This window comes from Trematomus bernacchii, unplaced genomic scaffold, assembly GCF_902827165.1.
Source record: "Trematomus bernacchii unplaced genomic scaffold, fTreBer1.1, whole genome shotgun sequence".
Classification (NCBI taxonomy): Eukaryota; Metazoa; Chordata; class Actinopteri; order Perciformes; family Nototheniidae; genus Trematomus; species Trematomus bernacchii.
This window is the reverse complement of record NW_022987342.1, coordinates 6,310,051-6,327,181: the sequence shown is the minus strand read 5'-3', so window position 1 is coordinate 6,327,181 and position 17,131 is coordinate 6,310,051. Positions and strand designations below refer to the sequence as shown.

The following is a 17,131-nucleotide window of genomic DNA, read 5'->3' as shown; positions in this document are numbered from 1 at the left end:
ACAGTACTTACACACCGTTGCCCATTGGGAGCAGCTTGGGGTTAAGCATCTTGCCCAAGGATACATTGACATGTTGACTGCAGGAGCTGGGGATTGAACCCCCAACTAGGGCTGCTCGATTATGGCAGAAATCATAATCACGATTATTTTTGGTCAATATTGATATCACGATTATTAAATACGATTATTCATTGACTTTGAAAACATCCATTTATTGAACTTTTAAAAAATGAATAATAATAATTTGAACATTATGTTTTTAACAGTTGATTACCCTGAACTTTAAGTATAATTCAACTGAAAAACCAATACAAAAATATCAACAAATATTTTGGAGCGCACTTCCACAACCTACTAAACATATATAAATATGATAACTAATGTCACTCACAACCTGTCATGTTTAATCTGCTACACACAGTACTCTTATTTTGGTAACCCCTTATCTGGAAACCGGAAGTAGCGAGCTAAGAGGCTATACTTGCATGGAGCACCGGAGAATAGAGACACGGCAACTAAAGCTTCCCAACGTGTTTATATGGATTTATTAAACAGACTGCAAGTCACAACACAACCTGGCCGAGAGGGCTTTTAGGGAGGGGTGAAAGCGCACGCACGGGCAGGATGTATAACGCAAGACAAATTGAGAGCATCATTGCGAAAGGGAATGCAGCAAAATAATCGTTTTATTTCGATGACGGTGTTTTCGTAATCGTTGCAAGCCAAAATCGTAATCGAAATTAAAATACGATTAATTGCACAGCCCTACCCCCAACCTTCCTATTGGTGAACAATCACTTTTCTTACAGCCATGGAAAAGACAAAATCCAGTCAAAAGGTTGGGACTTTGCAGGCACAGACACCAGTGCACACTTTAGGGTGGGTCCTAACTGAGGATTGAGATGAAGTGTTTTGTATGAGTCTATACATTGTTTTTAACATCAAACAGCATATGTTTTTCTTCCTCTTCATACCATACCAATTCATCCCCCACTGAAATAAACGATCCTGTTGCCCACTGAACATGTCAACCACTGCTCAGAAAGCTGGTTCCTTTGCCAATCTTCCTCTGCTCCTATCTTTTGCCTTGGTGTCTATAAATCCCCACTAAGCCCATTGTAGAACTTCCTTCCCTACAGGGTCCTGTGAAGCCTAGCAAAGCGTGAGAGAGGAGTAGCGGTCAGACAGGGGTCTGAGTGGGGAGATCCTGGTTCAAATATGTTATCTCCTCCAGGGAGGCCCGCTGCTATAAGACGAATCTCCCTTTAGAGCAAGATGGACACTAAATCAGGGTCCAACTAGCTTGAGTTGTTGTAAATAACAGGGAGTGGTTCAACCAGCAGAGGGAGCCCCTTGTTAATATTGTGTAAGACAAGCTGGGTTGTGTTTGTGTTGGGGAAAGTCGATTTAACACTAGAACCGCCAATCGGGTCAATTTGACCCAGAGCTGTTTTTTATTGTATGTAACTTTTTTTCAATAAAATATTAAAGTCTCCCAGTCCGTGACTTTTCCTGAAAGTGTGTTATGTAGCACCCTATGTTGTTAAAAATTGTCAATATGAAGTCAGATTGAAGAAATCGCCAAAAAATTGCCATTTATACCTATTTCCGCCCAGTGGGTCATATTGACCCCACCCCTTTTCATATAAACATGACGTGTTGCTATAGCAACGCCTTTTGTCTACTGCGGTTCCTTCCGCCCCATGGGACCTTATTTCGGAAAAATAATGTATTGAAGTCAATGGAGAGAGAAAACTTATCTTTCGATCCCGTTTGAATTGTGCCATGAATTACACATATGATGTTTGTCAATCTTAAAAAATCATTTCCATGTCAAAAAAGTCACAGTTTGTCGTAAAACTGTTGAAATATAAGACTATGAAAAATACGTAACTAGAAAGACTACAAATCCCAGAGTCGCGTAAGTGATGTCACAATTGTTTTCCTCCACTAAGAGATAGCTAAGATCAGCGCCATATAGATAGAATCTATCTATATGGCGCTGGCTAAGATAAGATAACTTTAACAAGATGCCTGTGTGCTTAGTACCAGGTTGTTATTATACCAGCAATGGGTCTTGCTCGTTCTTTCGCTTCCCGTCTGATGAAAGGACCAGGAGTGTCTGGATCAAGCTAGCTAGTAGCTAGCACGTTAGTTAGCATTACAGCCTTGTCATTTTTATTAGCCTTAACATGAAGTAACATTAAGTAACCCAAAATGTTAAACAGTAAGAGTAGTAGTCATATTTCGTGAACCCTTTGAATAGTACTGTCACCGGTGTGATCATTCTATAATACACCATTTAAGCCCGGGGGAGAAATGCTAACGCTAACGCTAGCATCGACGATCTTCTCTACTTCATGCTATCTGCACAAATGGTTGACATTAAACATTAAAACGACCAGGCAGTTCAGAGAGAATCAAAGGAAGGCAGGCAGGCAGCTTTGCATGACATTCTTCAGGACGTGTTTCATTGTGGTGATAGTGAGGGTAGTCAATCGTTTTGTTGACAAGACAGTAGTGACGGCCATCTTGGTGACGTGTGTTGTTGACCAGAGATGTAGTTCATTGAGCGTTTCACACAAACAAATGTGTTACTTCACAGTTTTACGACACATTTTATTTTTTTTGACTTGCAAAATTATCTTTTAAATTGACAAACATCATATGTGTAATTCGTGGCACAATTCAAACGGGATCGAAAGATAATCTTTCTCTCTCCATTGACTTCAATACATAATTTTTCCGAAATAAGGTCCCATGGAGGTCCACCGGAAGGGGAGGGACTTCGCCACTCTATAGATTGAGAGATAGATTGAAAGAGAGAGAGATAGATGGATAGTCTATAACATATATATATCTATCTATAACGATCTATCAATATATCTATCGAGGATAGATATATTGATAGATAGTTATAGATAGAGAGAGAGAGAGAGATAGAGACAGTCTGTAGTGAAGGAGTGCGCTGCCGCTCACGGGAGACTGCTCGCACTGCGCTCCGCAGCAAACAGCTGTGGGGCGAGTTGAAAGTACGTTATGCTGGCCGGGGTGTCTAAATAATACTTCCGGGCCAGCGGGCCATTTATAATGTCGAGCCCTGTCATATGAAAAGCTGAGAGTCCACAGATTCTATTGGTATACGTTTCATCCCTGTGCGATCAAAACTCACTGTTCAATAAAAGAACATTTTACCTTGAAAATCAATGCATTCTAATAGCGGGTCAATTCGACCCAGGTGGCGGTTTTAGGTATACAAAAACCTCTGGCGGTTCTAGTGTTAAGTAGGTCACACTCACCATTTCCCCCCCCCTCATAAGGCCCTCTGGAAAGATGTAAACTAAACGGTGGTCTAACCCCTCAATGTTTAATGATAACAGTTCACTCACTTGGCTACTCTTTGTCTTTCTTTCACCCCTCGTGCCATCCAGAGGAGAAATATTTGACGATACAGCCACACGCCAGTCAAGGGAAGGATGAAGTCAGCTTTGAGAAAGGGGTCACCGTGGAAGTCATCCAGAAGAACTTGGAGGGCTGGTGGTACATCAGGTGAGTAAACGCTGAACAGTCAAAGCATGGGTGTATTAAGGGGACTGGATACTGGATAGGACAGTTGCTCAGTGACACCAAAATGGATGGACTGCTGAGATTAAAATACCTGGATAGTATAGTAGAAAATAGTGACTTCAATTTGTCGCGCTTCTATTGGCTAGTGCTCCAACACATTGTACTTGATAGGCTAAGGTGCGGGACTTCTCCAACGTGACCAATCACAACAGACTCAGCCCCCACAGGCAGTATGAGAAATAAAGCACTTTTTGAATATTTAAGCATGTAAACATTTTACAGTAGAGACACAAATAATACAATTATGAAAGCTGAAGATGAGCATTATTGACTTTTTAAATCCAAGTCATTTGAGAGTAGTGGCGTGGTTGATAGTCCTCTTTGCTTAGTGCTGTGAGGAACGCTGCTGTTTCCTGCAGCTTGTATTTGCATAAAGACATTGAGATTCACACATGGCGCTCTCCACAGGTCAATTGCATGTCCCTTGTTGGGTTACTAATGTGTATATGTGTGTCTCCAGTTTGTGCATATGTGTGTTGTTTACCCAGCCAGTGTGTGTTTCCTGCCAGTTGTTTGTTTCCTCATATCCCCGGGGGCTAAAGAGAGTGGAGCTCCACTGCACAGCTGATTACTATCACATGCTGCCTCGTGGCATGTGACATACACATGCGGTGTGCATACACACACAAACATACACACAGACAGAGCCAATGTTAAAGATGCTAATGTGTGCTAGCATGATGTTTGTGGCTAATATGTGAAACAGCATTTTGTGTTTAAATGGAGTGTCGAAGAATACAGGGTGCTGTACAGATTTAAAACACTTCGAAGACATTTTATATGTAGCTTTATACATAAAATGTACTTTGGCCCTCATTGCAATGCACAACAAGTCGTTCCAGATCATGTTGTGCAACAGGAAATAATACTATTTGGATGTTTTTGCTTAGAGAAGTTTAAGCATGGGCCTTTCTCTGCTATGGTGACTCCTTGTGGTCACAGTAAGAGTTGTACAACAGGGGAGCTGGAATGATCACATCTCTTCTAAACAGAGAATGACCCACCTAAAGGCAAATGAGTCAGAGTTGCATTTGGAAACATTACTTATTGTTTCACAAAGCACCCTAAAATGACTCATTTAGCTTTGCAATGATTGTTGCAATGTGGGGAAGCTGATACTCTTCTGCATATATTATTGAGGCTGTTTACTTTCCCCTTGGCTACATCTGCGTCACTAGAATTAGAACAGTGTTCTGTTTTCAATACACAGGATTTCTTTGGTTTATTTTATTACACTCTGAAATACCAGTTAATATGGAAATGTAGTTGATTATTCATTCTAGGTATGATTTGCAGTCAAGATATTATTAATGCTTATTTATAAGTGGTGATCTAGTCAGTAAGTAAATGTTGCTTTGAACCTGAAGGCCGTTATAGAAAACCAGTAGTCAAAAACAAGAAGCAGAAGCTACTAGATTTGTTTGTTGTATTCGTCACGCTGTAAACATATCTGAATCCCTAATCCATGTAAGGCCTTTGTACAGAGCTTTTAAACTCAATGCCCCCATAACATGATGTTTACTTTATGTGTATCATTTCTTTTAAAGAGGCCCGATTATGCTTACTGGGATTTTCCCTTTCCTGTAGTGTGTTATAAAGGTTTTTGTGCATGTTAATGGTCTGCAAAGGCTACAATCCCTGTGTTCCCCCCAGAGGGAGTTTTACTCCCACACACTCCCCCCCCCCTACTTGAAACGCCTCCATTGGACTCCTTTGTTTACTTCCGTAATATAATGACATCACTATATACAGTTACACTTGCATTTATATTGGCTAGCACTCCATCACATTGTGTGTGATAGGCTAAGGGGAGGGAGATTTCCTACACAAAGTAGTTACAAATCTCTAAAAGATTGACCAAGCACAACAGAGCCGGCCAGCTAACCAATCAGAGCAGACTGAGCTCTGGTTTCAGACAGAGGGTGAAAAAAGAGGCAGTTGGAGAAAAATAAAGACTTTTTTGAAGAATAAACCAAGTATACATGTAACAGTAGAAACACAAATTACAAATATATGTCCTCTTTAAAAACTCCGTCTTTTTGCATTCTACCCACAGGTACTTAGGGAAAGAGGGCTGGGCCCCTGCCTCCTACTTGCAAAAGGTGAAAGATGACTTCTCCCCCCGCAAAAAGACGCTGACAGGCCCCGTGGAGATCATCGGCAACATCATGGAGATCAGCAACCTGCTGCAGAAGAAGTCCGTCAGCGAGAAGGACATCCAGACGGAGGGGGAGGGGAGCACCACCCCCGAGCGCCACATCTCCAAGAGCGAGATCAGCCTGCCCATGCCGTACAACTCTGAGATCAACGCGGAGACGGGCCGGAGGCTGAGCGCTGGCCGTGACACCAACAGCCCCTGTCTGGGGATAGCAGCAAGTGCTGCACTCAAAAAAAGTCTAGCCAGGGAAGAGCAAGGGTCCCCAGCTGTTGCTAGAGTGGCCCCGCATAGAGTGGAAATTGGTGAGTATTTGTAGCGTGTCAGAGTACAATTGAGCAATAAATGCATTGCAGCCAAGGAGGATTTATAGCTCTGTATGAGACATTAAGACGTGTCATTTTCCTTTTGTGTAGGCTTTGACTCTATAGGTAAGCTACGTCACTGATGGTGTATCTAATGGTGATGGTGGTGTAATCTAATAGCATTGTCACACTAATCTGTGAGAGTGTTTAACATGGGACAGTGGGTTTGGTGTGTGGATTTTTATTTTACTCACACACTAAGAACTGTGTGGATTTTGTTTTCAAGCTTATGTGACTTATGACGTTACATTAGTGCCTCATTCCTGAGCGTGTGTTTTGCATGTGCATAATCAAAATTGTAGGGAAAGTATCTTACTGCAAAAACATTGTTGATAAAGCAAACAAAAATATGTTTTGGGCTAATAAATATAGTGTGTTCTATACACACAGTGATAATCGTTTTTACAGAGTTTAAATATTACACTCAGACAGTTATATAAAGCAGTTTTATTTGTCAAGCACATGGGGGATTATAAATTAAAGTATATGTAGCTGGCTATCATCAAGGAAAACAACTTGCTTAGTTACATAGCAACCTACCAAGACAGCTTGGCTGCAATAGAAAAAATACACGTTCAACCAGATTGACAAAAAGGTTCATAAGGTATGAAGGATTTTCATGAAGCTGTGAAACTACATTACATTCTTCGATTGCTTTACCTCTCCTGTTTAGTAACCAATAATACTGTTAGCAAAACAACTGAAGCTTTCCTCATGCTCCATCGACATTATTTTGTGTGAGGTGGGCTGGAGGTCAGTCCTAGCGACAATTAAGAGTGGTGCAGGAATTACTCCTAAAACTCTGAAATGAATAAGCATTTAAGCCATTGCAATTCCCCGAGTCTTGGAATGTTGTAATACAAGCTGAAGAGATTTTTATGTTTTGTTCTTTGACATAAAATATGTTAGGAAATACTCCACTTGTGAATGTCCAATGCTTTGATGTGTCATCAAAATGGTGGTTGCTGACAAGTGGCTTAATGAGACTGCTAAACGTCATCACGTCAAACATTAGCTATCTGTAGTATAGCGGTGATTAAGTTAAAGGTAGGGTAGGTAAGTTTGAGAAACCGGCTCGAGATACACTTTTTGTTATATTCCATGGAATGCTCTTAACATCCTGATAGCAATGAATATCTTAAGTGCTTTGACAAAGAATGCATAAAAAATGTCATCTGTGGAAGCTGTAGTACTGTAAAAAGCACGACCAATCATTTTAGCCGGCCCGGCTAAAATAACTGGATGGCCTACCTGCCTGTCAGCCTTCCATCTGTGCACAAACTTATCTCGTGCCCTCATTGGTCATGTGCGCGTTCGTGTGTGTTGGAGGAGGGGCTCTATAAGGAAGTGGCAGATTTTCTCCGGTTGTGTATTTTCAAATTCTAGCGATCTCGAGCTGGTTTCTCAAACTTACCTACCCTACCTTTAAGTCATGTGACCGTGACGTAGTTCTTTTTATAGCCTAACGTTAACTTTTTACTTCAGGCGATAGCATTTACGGTTCAAAATGATAAAATTGGTGTTCAAATGTGGAGGTCAACCTGCTGAGCAATAAACAGTGAACAATTTCTGTCTTTGCATACACAGGAATGAGGCTCAAATATAACTCCATAATTCCTGTAACTGCTGAATGTTGGTTAAGGGCATTGCAAATATGTATTAATGAGATCTTTCTTTGTTTATCAGGGTCTCCAAATCTGAGACAAAAACCTCCCCCACGAAGAGAACCCAACTTGGTAAGACACTTTGCCAGTTGCTGCTCCATAACAATACCCAAGAGGGCTTTCTTTCACATGATTTGATTCAGCAGAAACATTGTGTTCTAGCACATTTACAAACACGAGTTCCTAATAAAAAGCAGAATAAATACAGTGAATTAGAATAACAACATAAGAAGAACGATTATTAATTAGCTCCCTGGTTACTGTGAGACTTGCCATAGCAACCATGAAAGCACAGCAATAACACAACAGTATTATTTCCGCAAGTCCTTGATCATCTCAATCCCTCACTGCACACTTAAATACTGTCCACACTAATACATATGTTTAATATTTTCATATGCAGCCATACAGCACATCACTTCATAATTGAACATCCTTTATTATGATCTATTCCTTTCTCATTCTTAAGATATAGTCAGATAATGATAGCTTTTTATGATGTCAGCTGCTCACCTCTCTTCCCATTTTCTGCACAGGGACTCCAGTTACCAAAGCCACCAGCACCCCCTGCTGTGGAAGCAGAGTATTACACCATAGCAGATTTCCAGTCCTCCATCTCTGATGGCATCAGTTTCCGTGGAGGACAAAAGGCTGATGTAAGATCCACACTGCCGTCATTGAGATTAGACAGCCAGGGCTCACTGAATATGTATAACTGAATACTCCCAAGATACAGAGAAGCAAAGGAGATGCAACCTTGAGATTTGTTTTTTGAACTTCATGATGGAGTCAGAATTTGCTCTGCGCGGAATTTAGGAGAGAGATGAAGATAACATAGATTCCTGTATGTTTTTTTTTCCGATTATGTTGTCCTGCAAATTCTACAAAGTGTTAAAGTGGCTCTTTTATGGTAATTTTTTTATTTGTATTAGTCTCCATGCTTTAATGTTCAAAAAGCTCTTTATTTTTCTCATAATGCCTGTTCTGCAGCTCCTCTTTTCACCCTCTGTCTGAAACCAGTCACGACGTCTGTCGCACTCTATTTGTAGCCAATAGAAGTGCGAGTACGTAGTGATGTCATTATGTTACGGAAGAAAAACAAAGTAGTCCAATTGAGCCATTAGAGGCTGGGGGGGGCTGTGGGGGGAGAATCCCTCTGGAGGAAACTCTGGGATTTTAGTCTTTGCAGAGCATTTCCATGCACAAAACATTATAAAACACACTAAAGGAAAGGGGTAAGCCCAAAAAGCATAAAGCGGCCTCTTAACCTCTTTAGCCCTGAGCCTGTTTTTCAGGTCTCAGGCTCGAAAATGACATTCACAGAACAAATGACCATATCTTCCCTTCTAAAAGGGTTAAATTAATAATCTTTTTTCTCAAAGTAATGATAAACCTGTGAGTTGGATGTAGAAAAGTCAGAATCAATATAGATGTTTTTTATTTTAAAGAAAATTCAGATTTTACATAGTAAAAAACTGTAAATTATAGTGTCCGTCCAACAATTCTTTTTTACTTATAGCGAAAACTACCCTTGGATGATGGGTTAGTAGACTAAAAGCTTTAGGAATCCAAAGTACAACATATAATAAGTACCCTGTATCAAGATTGATGCAAAACAAGTGACATTTGACCTTTTTAGAGAGGTTTAGCCAAAAAAACCCACTTCTGGGGTCATTTGGGTGGATTTGACCTATCTCTGGCCCCCCTTGCTCGATTTTGATGAATGAAATCTCTTTATAACCGCTAGAGCCATTGGAATCGAGGGAAAGTTATATACACACCAAAACGTTAACAAATAAGGAGTGAGAGTGACGCGTTACCAAAACCGGAAGCTGCATACACTCTGGTGGCTACCATTAGCAGCTAACTTTTCCGCTCCGATTTTTACATAAAAAATGGAATTATGGATTATAAATAATTTCTTCAAAGGCACAGGTACATTATCAACCTATGGATCAACAGTTGTAGCATTTTTTTTTTTCGTTTTAATGCCATTGAACACGTCTTTTGACCTAATTGACAGCTACGGTGAGACGATCTGCCGTAAAAGCTCCGTAAAGGTACGTGTTGTGATGTCTGTGTTTGCTTCCCCTGTCGCAAGTTCGGATCGCTCAGTGATGATACTATACCTAAATAATCAGTGGAGTCTCAGCTTTAATCGGCTATATTGTATGTGCAGCTACGATAAGTAATAAGGGTATCTTTATCTTGAGTTGTGTGCCGCAGTGCGTTAGAATTTTTTCGCTCAGGGGTCATTTAGACGCTTCTTATGAGACTTGTGTTTTGTTTTGGTAAAAATGGTTCATATCTTCAGTTAGCTGAGATTCTTCCCGTTAATCTGGTGCTACACATTAATAGTTTCATAAATGTTAAGAAGCCCTGAGACATTATCTCGAAAAAAAAACGGTGGGAGGGGTCCAATGGGGGGACCGCCGTGCTTAAGAGGTTAAAAAACATGAAACACTTCTGACAGATTCCATTACTTTAATTGACATAGCTTTTATCTTCCATTGCTTGCTGTGTAGGTGATAGAGAAGAACCCCGGGGGCTGGTGGTATGTGCAGATCGGAGAGAAGGAGGGCTGGGCCCCCTGCTCCTACATTGACAAGCGCAAGAAGCCCAACCTCAGTCGTCGGACCAGCACCCTGACCCGGCCCAAAGTCCCACCCCCAGCTCCGCCTGTCAAGAAGCAAGAACCGGAGGAGGCCCCCCCTCCTGCTAGCTCTGCTGCAAAAGTCTCAGAGCCGGTGAGCAGGCCCGTGTACGAGGAGCCTGAATATGATATTCCTGCAGTCGGATGTGAAGGTGAATCGGACACCGATTCCCTTAAGGATGAACGTGCCCTGGATGTGAAGATCAGCAGCGTGGTGAGCGACAAGTACCGCAGCTCCCCTCCTTCCTGCAAAGCCTCCCCTCCTTCCTGCAAAGCCTCCCCTCCTTCCTGCAAGGCCTCCCCTCCTTCCTGCAAGGCCTCCCCTCCAGTCTGCAAGGCCTCCCCTCCAGTCTGCAAGGCGTCCCCTGTGTTCACTCGTCGGAGAACTTCCTTCAGGTCTGTGGAGGAGGTCTCCAAAGAGGAGTGTATCTATGAGAATGACTTCAGGCCAAGCAGTGGTGCTGAGAGGACTTCAGTCAAAGGTTCCAGTGAGCCGAGTTCCCCAAGGAGCTATCGCTCCTCCACAGTCCCTCGCAAACTCTCCGGATCCTCGCCTTTAGCAGGTAGACCCATGAAGACCATGACGCCAGAGATGACACGGAGAAGCCAGACCCTGGGCAGACACATAGATATCAGCCTGAGCTCTCAGGACAGCAGCCCCCACTCTTCATCAGATGAATTGACCAGAGGTTCCAAGAAAGGTGCTCCCTTTAGCCGGGATGTGGAGCAGAGAATAGGTCAGAGCCCCTCCACCCGGCCTAAGCCTTCTGTCAGACCTAAACCTCTCCTGACCAAATCTGAGCCCCAGAGTCCTGAGAGGATGGACATCAGCTCTCTGAGGCGGCAGCTGAGGCCTACCAGTCAGTATCGGCCTCATGGCCTCAAACCTACTCGCGACGAATCTGAAACAGGCTCTGTCATATCATCCGAGGACTCCATGTGTTCGCGCAGCACCTCAGATCTCTCTTCAGTATACTCCAAAGGGAGCCGCGGTGACTCGGACGTGGAAGGCCCCACTCTCTACCGCTCCCTGGATGTCTATAAGAAGGTCCAGGACTCTGAGATCAGCTTTCCAGCCGGGGTGGAGGTTGAGGTTCTGGAGAAGCAGGAGAGCGGTTGGTGGTACATCCGTTGGGTATCTGAAGAAGGTTGGGCTCCCTCATACTACCTGGAGCCTGTCAGACAAGTGGGTGATGTGGGTGGGTTCGAACTAGAAGGACACAGGAGTGGCAGGAGTAAGTCCAACAGCCTGGAGAAGAACGAGCAGCACGTTCTGGCCCTCAACAACATCAACATTCAGGGTCTGAGCCAGCATCAGCAGCATCAAGGCTTGAGAAGGAACACTCCGCCAATCCCCTCCAAGCCTCCCGGCGGCTTCTCGAAGCCTTCAGCCGTAGTTAATGGCGGCGTTCGGATGAGGAACGGGGTACGCCAGGTGGCAGTGAGGCCTCAGTCTGTATTTGTGACCACATCACAGCCATCAAAGGATGGACACTACATGACGGGTTCTCTGAGGCGAAACGACACGCTCCACAGAAGCGATCACTACGGTTCCGGTTCTGCCACTCTTGGCGTCCGGCGAAATGCCTCGTTCAGCACCGTGCGGCCACATGTCGTTGTGGAAAGTCAGACGAGGCCCGCAGAGCGCTCCAGCCTGGGATCCTCGGGTAACGCGTTCAGCACAAGCAACGTAAACCAACGCAACGGCATCCCTGTGTCCACCGTGCGACCCAAGCCCATCGAGAAGAGCCAGCTGATCCACAACAACCTGGGCAGGGATGTGTACGTGTCCATCGCCGACTACCGGGGCGATGAGGAGACAATGGGCTTCACGGAGGGCACCTGTCTGGAGGTGCTGGAAAGAAACCCCAATGGATGGTGGTACTGCCAGGTTCAGGACAGCCTGCTTCCACGCAAGGGTTGGGTCCCGTCCAACTATCTAGAGCGGAAAAAATAAACCCCACATCCGTCCCCTACCCTTTCCTCTATCTTTCCCCTTTTTGATGACTCCAAGGACGTTGGTGGCTCCTTAAGAATGTTACCCGCAATCACCCGTAAGCAATATGTCCTTGAACAATGTACATTTATGACAGCTTGTAAAAAAGAAAGATGTTTTAATCTGAAAAGGAAAGACACTTTTAGTGCTGGTTTACTAAAATGTATACGAAAAGGAGTGTAAAGATTTAAAATATTTTGGCTAAGAGACAGGATGTCGGTTTGGTCCTCCTCGAGTGAGGAAATCTGAAGAGGTAATGTCTTTGAGATATCAAATGGTATGAATGGGAGTGATAACCTCTTAAAGAGGTTTGCATCATGTAATACAGAAGTTGAGCAGGGTAATGGTTATGCTTATTCCTGCCCATCACTGACTCTGATGGCCGATAAGTGCCTTTTGTTGATCACCTGAATGGAGGTCCTAAATGGTGGATTGCGAAAAACAATAAATCAACCAAATCTTTTAAGAGTGCCATAGGCCTACGAACACCACCAAGACAATTTGCATAACCAGTTAAGAGCTCCACTATAGAGTGCAAACAAAGTGCAAGATTTCCATCTAGAGTGCTCTGAATGGTCCAACACAGATTAAAGAAAGTAACTGAGGTTTAGACTCAGTCAGCAGAGAATTGTATTTGTGTTAAGCCACAAGCAAACTGAAACCTTTTAATCTCATTATAAGTATTCTTTAAATCATTGTATGTTATAATGTCTCATGTTGATGCAAGTCTTTCGTAGAGAATTATTTCTGCTTTCTTGTGACATCTGTTTACCACCGACAGCCTTGAATTGGAAGTGAAACTCCTGGAACACATGCAGGAGATGCTCAGGTTTCAATAATTGGCAAAGTTTGGTAGTAGATTCTTAAACCCCAGAAAAACATGCTAATATGTATGTTTTTAATCCCAGCTGTAACTGGGATAACAGATGTGTAAAACCTGTTCAACTTGAAAATAACAGACGCGTTATAGTTTTCTGGAAAAATGTAATTTGCTCTCCAGAAAAACCCCACCTCATACTGTATCTGGGTAGCAAATAACTTTAAACAATTAGTTTGCATAGTTCTGGTTTACTGTAGTGCTTTTGGCTCCAGGAACATTTGATTGTAAATATTGAGTTGTTTCTATACATGTAATAATACCGCTGTTGCGGGATGTATTGAGTACTGGAAATGTGGTGAAATAATTGAATCCCAGGGACATATTTTCAAAGCATTTATCCCAAATGTGATCAAACCAAAGAGATTGCATTAGCTATTTTTGTGATTTTTTAAATGATATATGGTAAAAGTAATACAGTGTATTCAACAAAACACCTTAAACAATTTTTTGAAAAATCAATACCTGGAATCACTTGATACAATTTTTAAACTAGAAGTAAGTTTTGATATTAAACAAAACAACATAGTGTGTAGAGTTGTTTCCAATTGTTGTTTGGTTACTTACCATATATTAAAAGATAATTGACAGAAGTTAGAGATAATTCTCCTCACAAACCGAACTGAAACATTTGAATTGAACCTTCTGAGCTCAAATCCAACTTTAAAAATTCAAATGGCTGATGTTCAAGACTGCTGAAATACATTTTCTATTGAGCGGTGTGAGCTCTCGGTATGAGGCAGCACTAGCTTTTCATTATGTTTCTGCTGGACAGTATCACAATATTAAACCAAGTGCAGTACCTGCTAGATCGCAGTTATCTATTTTAGCGAAACTATGTTTGTTTTTGTTTGTTACTCTGTGATCACACAGGGACAATAATGAGGAACGAAGTGGTTCTGTTTTGTGAATTAGTGCACTTTAAATCTGTTGTTTTATGGTGCATTAATGTGAAGATGCAGTCAATACTCAGCATAATATTTATTGAATACATTTTTTTAATTATTTATCTATTCTTCTTTCATCACCTCAAATGAGACAGTAACCTGCAGAGTTTGAGTATAATTGGATACATAGCGACCTCTAGTGGGGGGTCAGTGGTACTAAACATGATTTTACCCAGCCTTCCTACCTCAGTGCAATACGAAATGCACTGCTGGCCAGTGAGTCTGTACACATTGTTTTTACTTCATTTGAAATCTCGGTGCAGCTAAAATAATTTGTAACACATTTTTTTGTATTGGGCAATCATTTATTTTTTTGAAAGTTAAAAACTGATTTTTTTCTCTATGCTGTATGCTGCAACTTTAGCAAAAAAAGGGCACTTCCTTCATCTTTATTGTGCTTTACATAATGCCTGATTTATGCATATTTATTATGAATAGTTTTATATCTAATTTCAGTTTGACAATCACCTTATTCCCCCACTCAAAATATTACTGTATAGCTTATACAGATCATTCTTTTGAAAGAAATTGGACTTCACTCACATTGATATGCAAAATATCATCATTTAATTGAGTATGTGAAGCAATTGCATTTGTTGAAGTATATGAAAAAATGTAAGGATACATAATACAATTCAGAACTAATCAGTTGATTTGCTGTATGCAGTTCCCCTTCCCTACAAGACGAAGGCATTATGTAAATGTGTTAAATCACTTTGTACATTTCGCTCCAGCACTATTATTATTGCTTTTATTGATTGAGCTGAATTTACTGGCTAAAATAGCAAGGGAATCGTTTTGTGTCGAGCATACATTTAGCTGTGTAGCGTCTTTATTCATGCTTTTTTTTTGTGTGTCTTTTTTACCCTATTTGTCAAATTCTGAAATGTACCCACGAGGAAGTGTGCAATAGATAAGAAACACATCATGCTTCAACAAGAGGATGAGAATTACAGGTGTAGAAAGAAAGCCGTCAACAATGCCATTTCATCTGCTGGGAGTAGATACTCCCCGTCAAACTGCCAGTCATGAGCTTTTACCGTCATTTCAAGTGTATCGTTTCAAGAGGATCTCAAAGAGCAGATGTGTTAGCGTTGGAAAAGTAATCGGACCAAAGCCGTCGTATGTGACATCTCATTATCTCCTGACGGGACGGACTTTTATAATAAAAACTCGCATGAGAATCTCTGGACAGTGATTATGAATGGCATGGCAGAAACCCACTGACCCGTTCTGTACTGACTTTACAGCCATCTGGGGTCTTTCTTCACGGATAGAGAGTCAGGGGCCCATCATCAGGGGCCTCAGCGGCCTGTCACGTTCGTGCCTGAATGGAATTTTGATAGTTTCTTGTTTTTGTGTTGTTGTTTTCTCCTTTTTTGTTAGTTCTCTGGAGTGTGTCCTCTCAGCACCCACGCAGAAGCCTCTCTTGACATGTACCCCACCATTGTCAAACCAAGTCAGACTTTTTTCCTCACCAATCACCACAACGGAAGGTGACATTTGGAACCGTCTCTGCGGTAAACAAGAGAGCAGGGAGATGAACGCTCCTTCAGGCCATTTCAGTTCAATCCATCAGCTTCCAGGATTGTACCCCAAAAATAGAAAAACCTTTATTTGTCTCTGTGCTCAGCCCCAGGCAGGCCTTATCCATGCGCTACAGGTAAACGCGTCATTGTGCTAAATACTTACTGCGTGTACAGGCCAATACACATTGTTCCCTCTGCTGTTAGGGGGGCTTGTGTCCATATGCTTTTGTCCGGCTGGTTGTCTCCACCTTAAAGGATATACCCTGATTGCTTTCTTGCTGAGAGTTATATGAGAAGAAAAGGCCTACTCGTGTTGTTAAAACATAAGCCCCCCTCAACTCCAACAAATATGTAGCTCTTTGTTAACCCACTTGTGTGTTTGAGCTTCACTTCGCAAAACGATATAAGTGAGTTTTTTACTTTAATTACTAATAGGGGAGTGCTTTTCTAAACTTAGTTAAATTAGGGTTAAAGGTGTGTATGCGCCAATCGGCTCCAGCGTGGAACGTTTAGCTCCTCCCATACATTTCTTATGTGGAAAATGAAAGCCTCCCATTAATATAAACTGAGCATTACAAGAGTTTAGTGAATAATAAGCATTTTGTTATGCTCCAAATATATATATGCATATATTCTGGAATTTCAATGCACCAGAAAAAGTAGATTCAATTAGAGGACATTTTTAACAAGGTAATTAAAGTGTTTTGTTAAATCAGACAATCACTCAAACAATGTATTTTTTAAATGTCTTAAACCAGGTCTGTAGAAAATATTGTATTATGAAGCTACACGGTTATCTTAGCTTAGCATACATACTTAGAGTAGCGGGAAACACCTAGCCCTGAGAATGAAATAAAACGTAATACTTAATACCTAAGACTTCAAACACAAATATTTTGATTTTACACTTATGTTGACCAAATAAAATGCCATAAATCACTGCACCTGGCCAAGAGATAATCCCGGCTGCAACCACACATTTTCCCTGCCTAACCTTTGGTTTCTGTAGCCATCAAATCAATGACATAAACCCAGATCATATAATTATTGAGCTTTATGGAACGGTAGGTGGGATTTCTCCTCCTTTAGATAGAACTTCGCTAGCTAAGTTTACCCATCCTTCTAATTGTCTTGCTAAACTAAGCTAATTATCTCTTGCCTTTAGCTTTTTATTTAGCGTCAAGACATGAGAGTTGTCTCAATCATCTTATCAAACTCTTCTCAAAAAAGCAAATACGTTTATTAACCGAAACGACTAAGTGTTCTTTTAGGTTACAGGCTTCTTTTTCATACCAGCTCAGCCTCGTTTTTTTTTTTT

The 17,131-nt window shown here is 41.7% G+C and overlaps 1 protein-coding gene across 2 annotated transcripts in view; it reads left to right on the top strand.

Annotated features, from left to right (window-relative positions):
- sh3pxd2aa (SH3 and PX domains 2Aa) overlaps window positions 1–15,969 on the top strand; it is a 126,172-nt gene extending 110,203 nt beyond the window's left edge. The window contains exons 10-15 of one of the 2 annotated variants that reach the window (XM_034130883.1): window positions 3,432–3,549; window positions 5,684–6,087; window positions 6,199–6,213; window positions 7,834–7,883; window positions 8,348–8,467; window positions 10,337–15,969. In XM_034130883.1, the coding sequence (XP_033986774.1) occupies window positions 3,432–3,549; window positions 5,684–6,087; window positions 6,199–6,213; window positions 7,834–7,883; window positions 8,348–8,467; window positions 10,337–12,421 (2,792 nt within the window). In that variant the 3' untranslated portion in view covers window positions 12,422–15,969. The remainder of the gene's footprint in view (window positions 1–3,431; window positions 3,550–5,683; window positions 6,088–6,198; window positions 6,214–7,833; window positions 7,884–8,347; window positions 8,468–10,336) is intronic. The other variant, XM_034130892.1, reaches the window with a different exon arrangement.
- The last annotated feature ends 1,162 nt before the right edge of the window (window positions 15,970–17,131 follow it).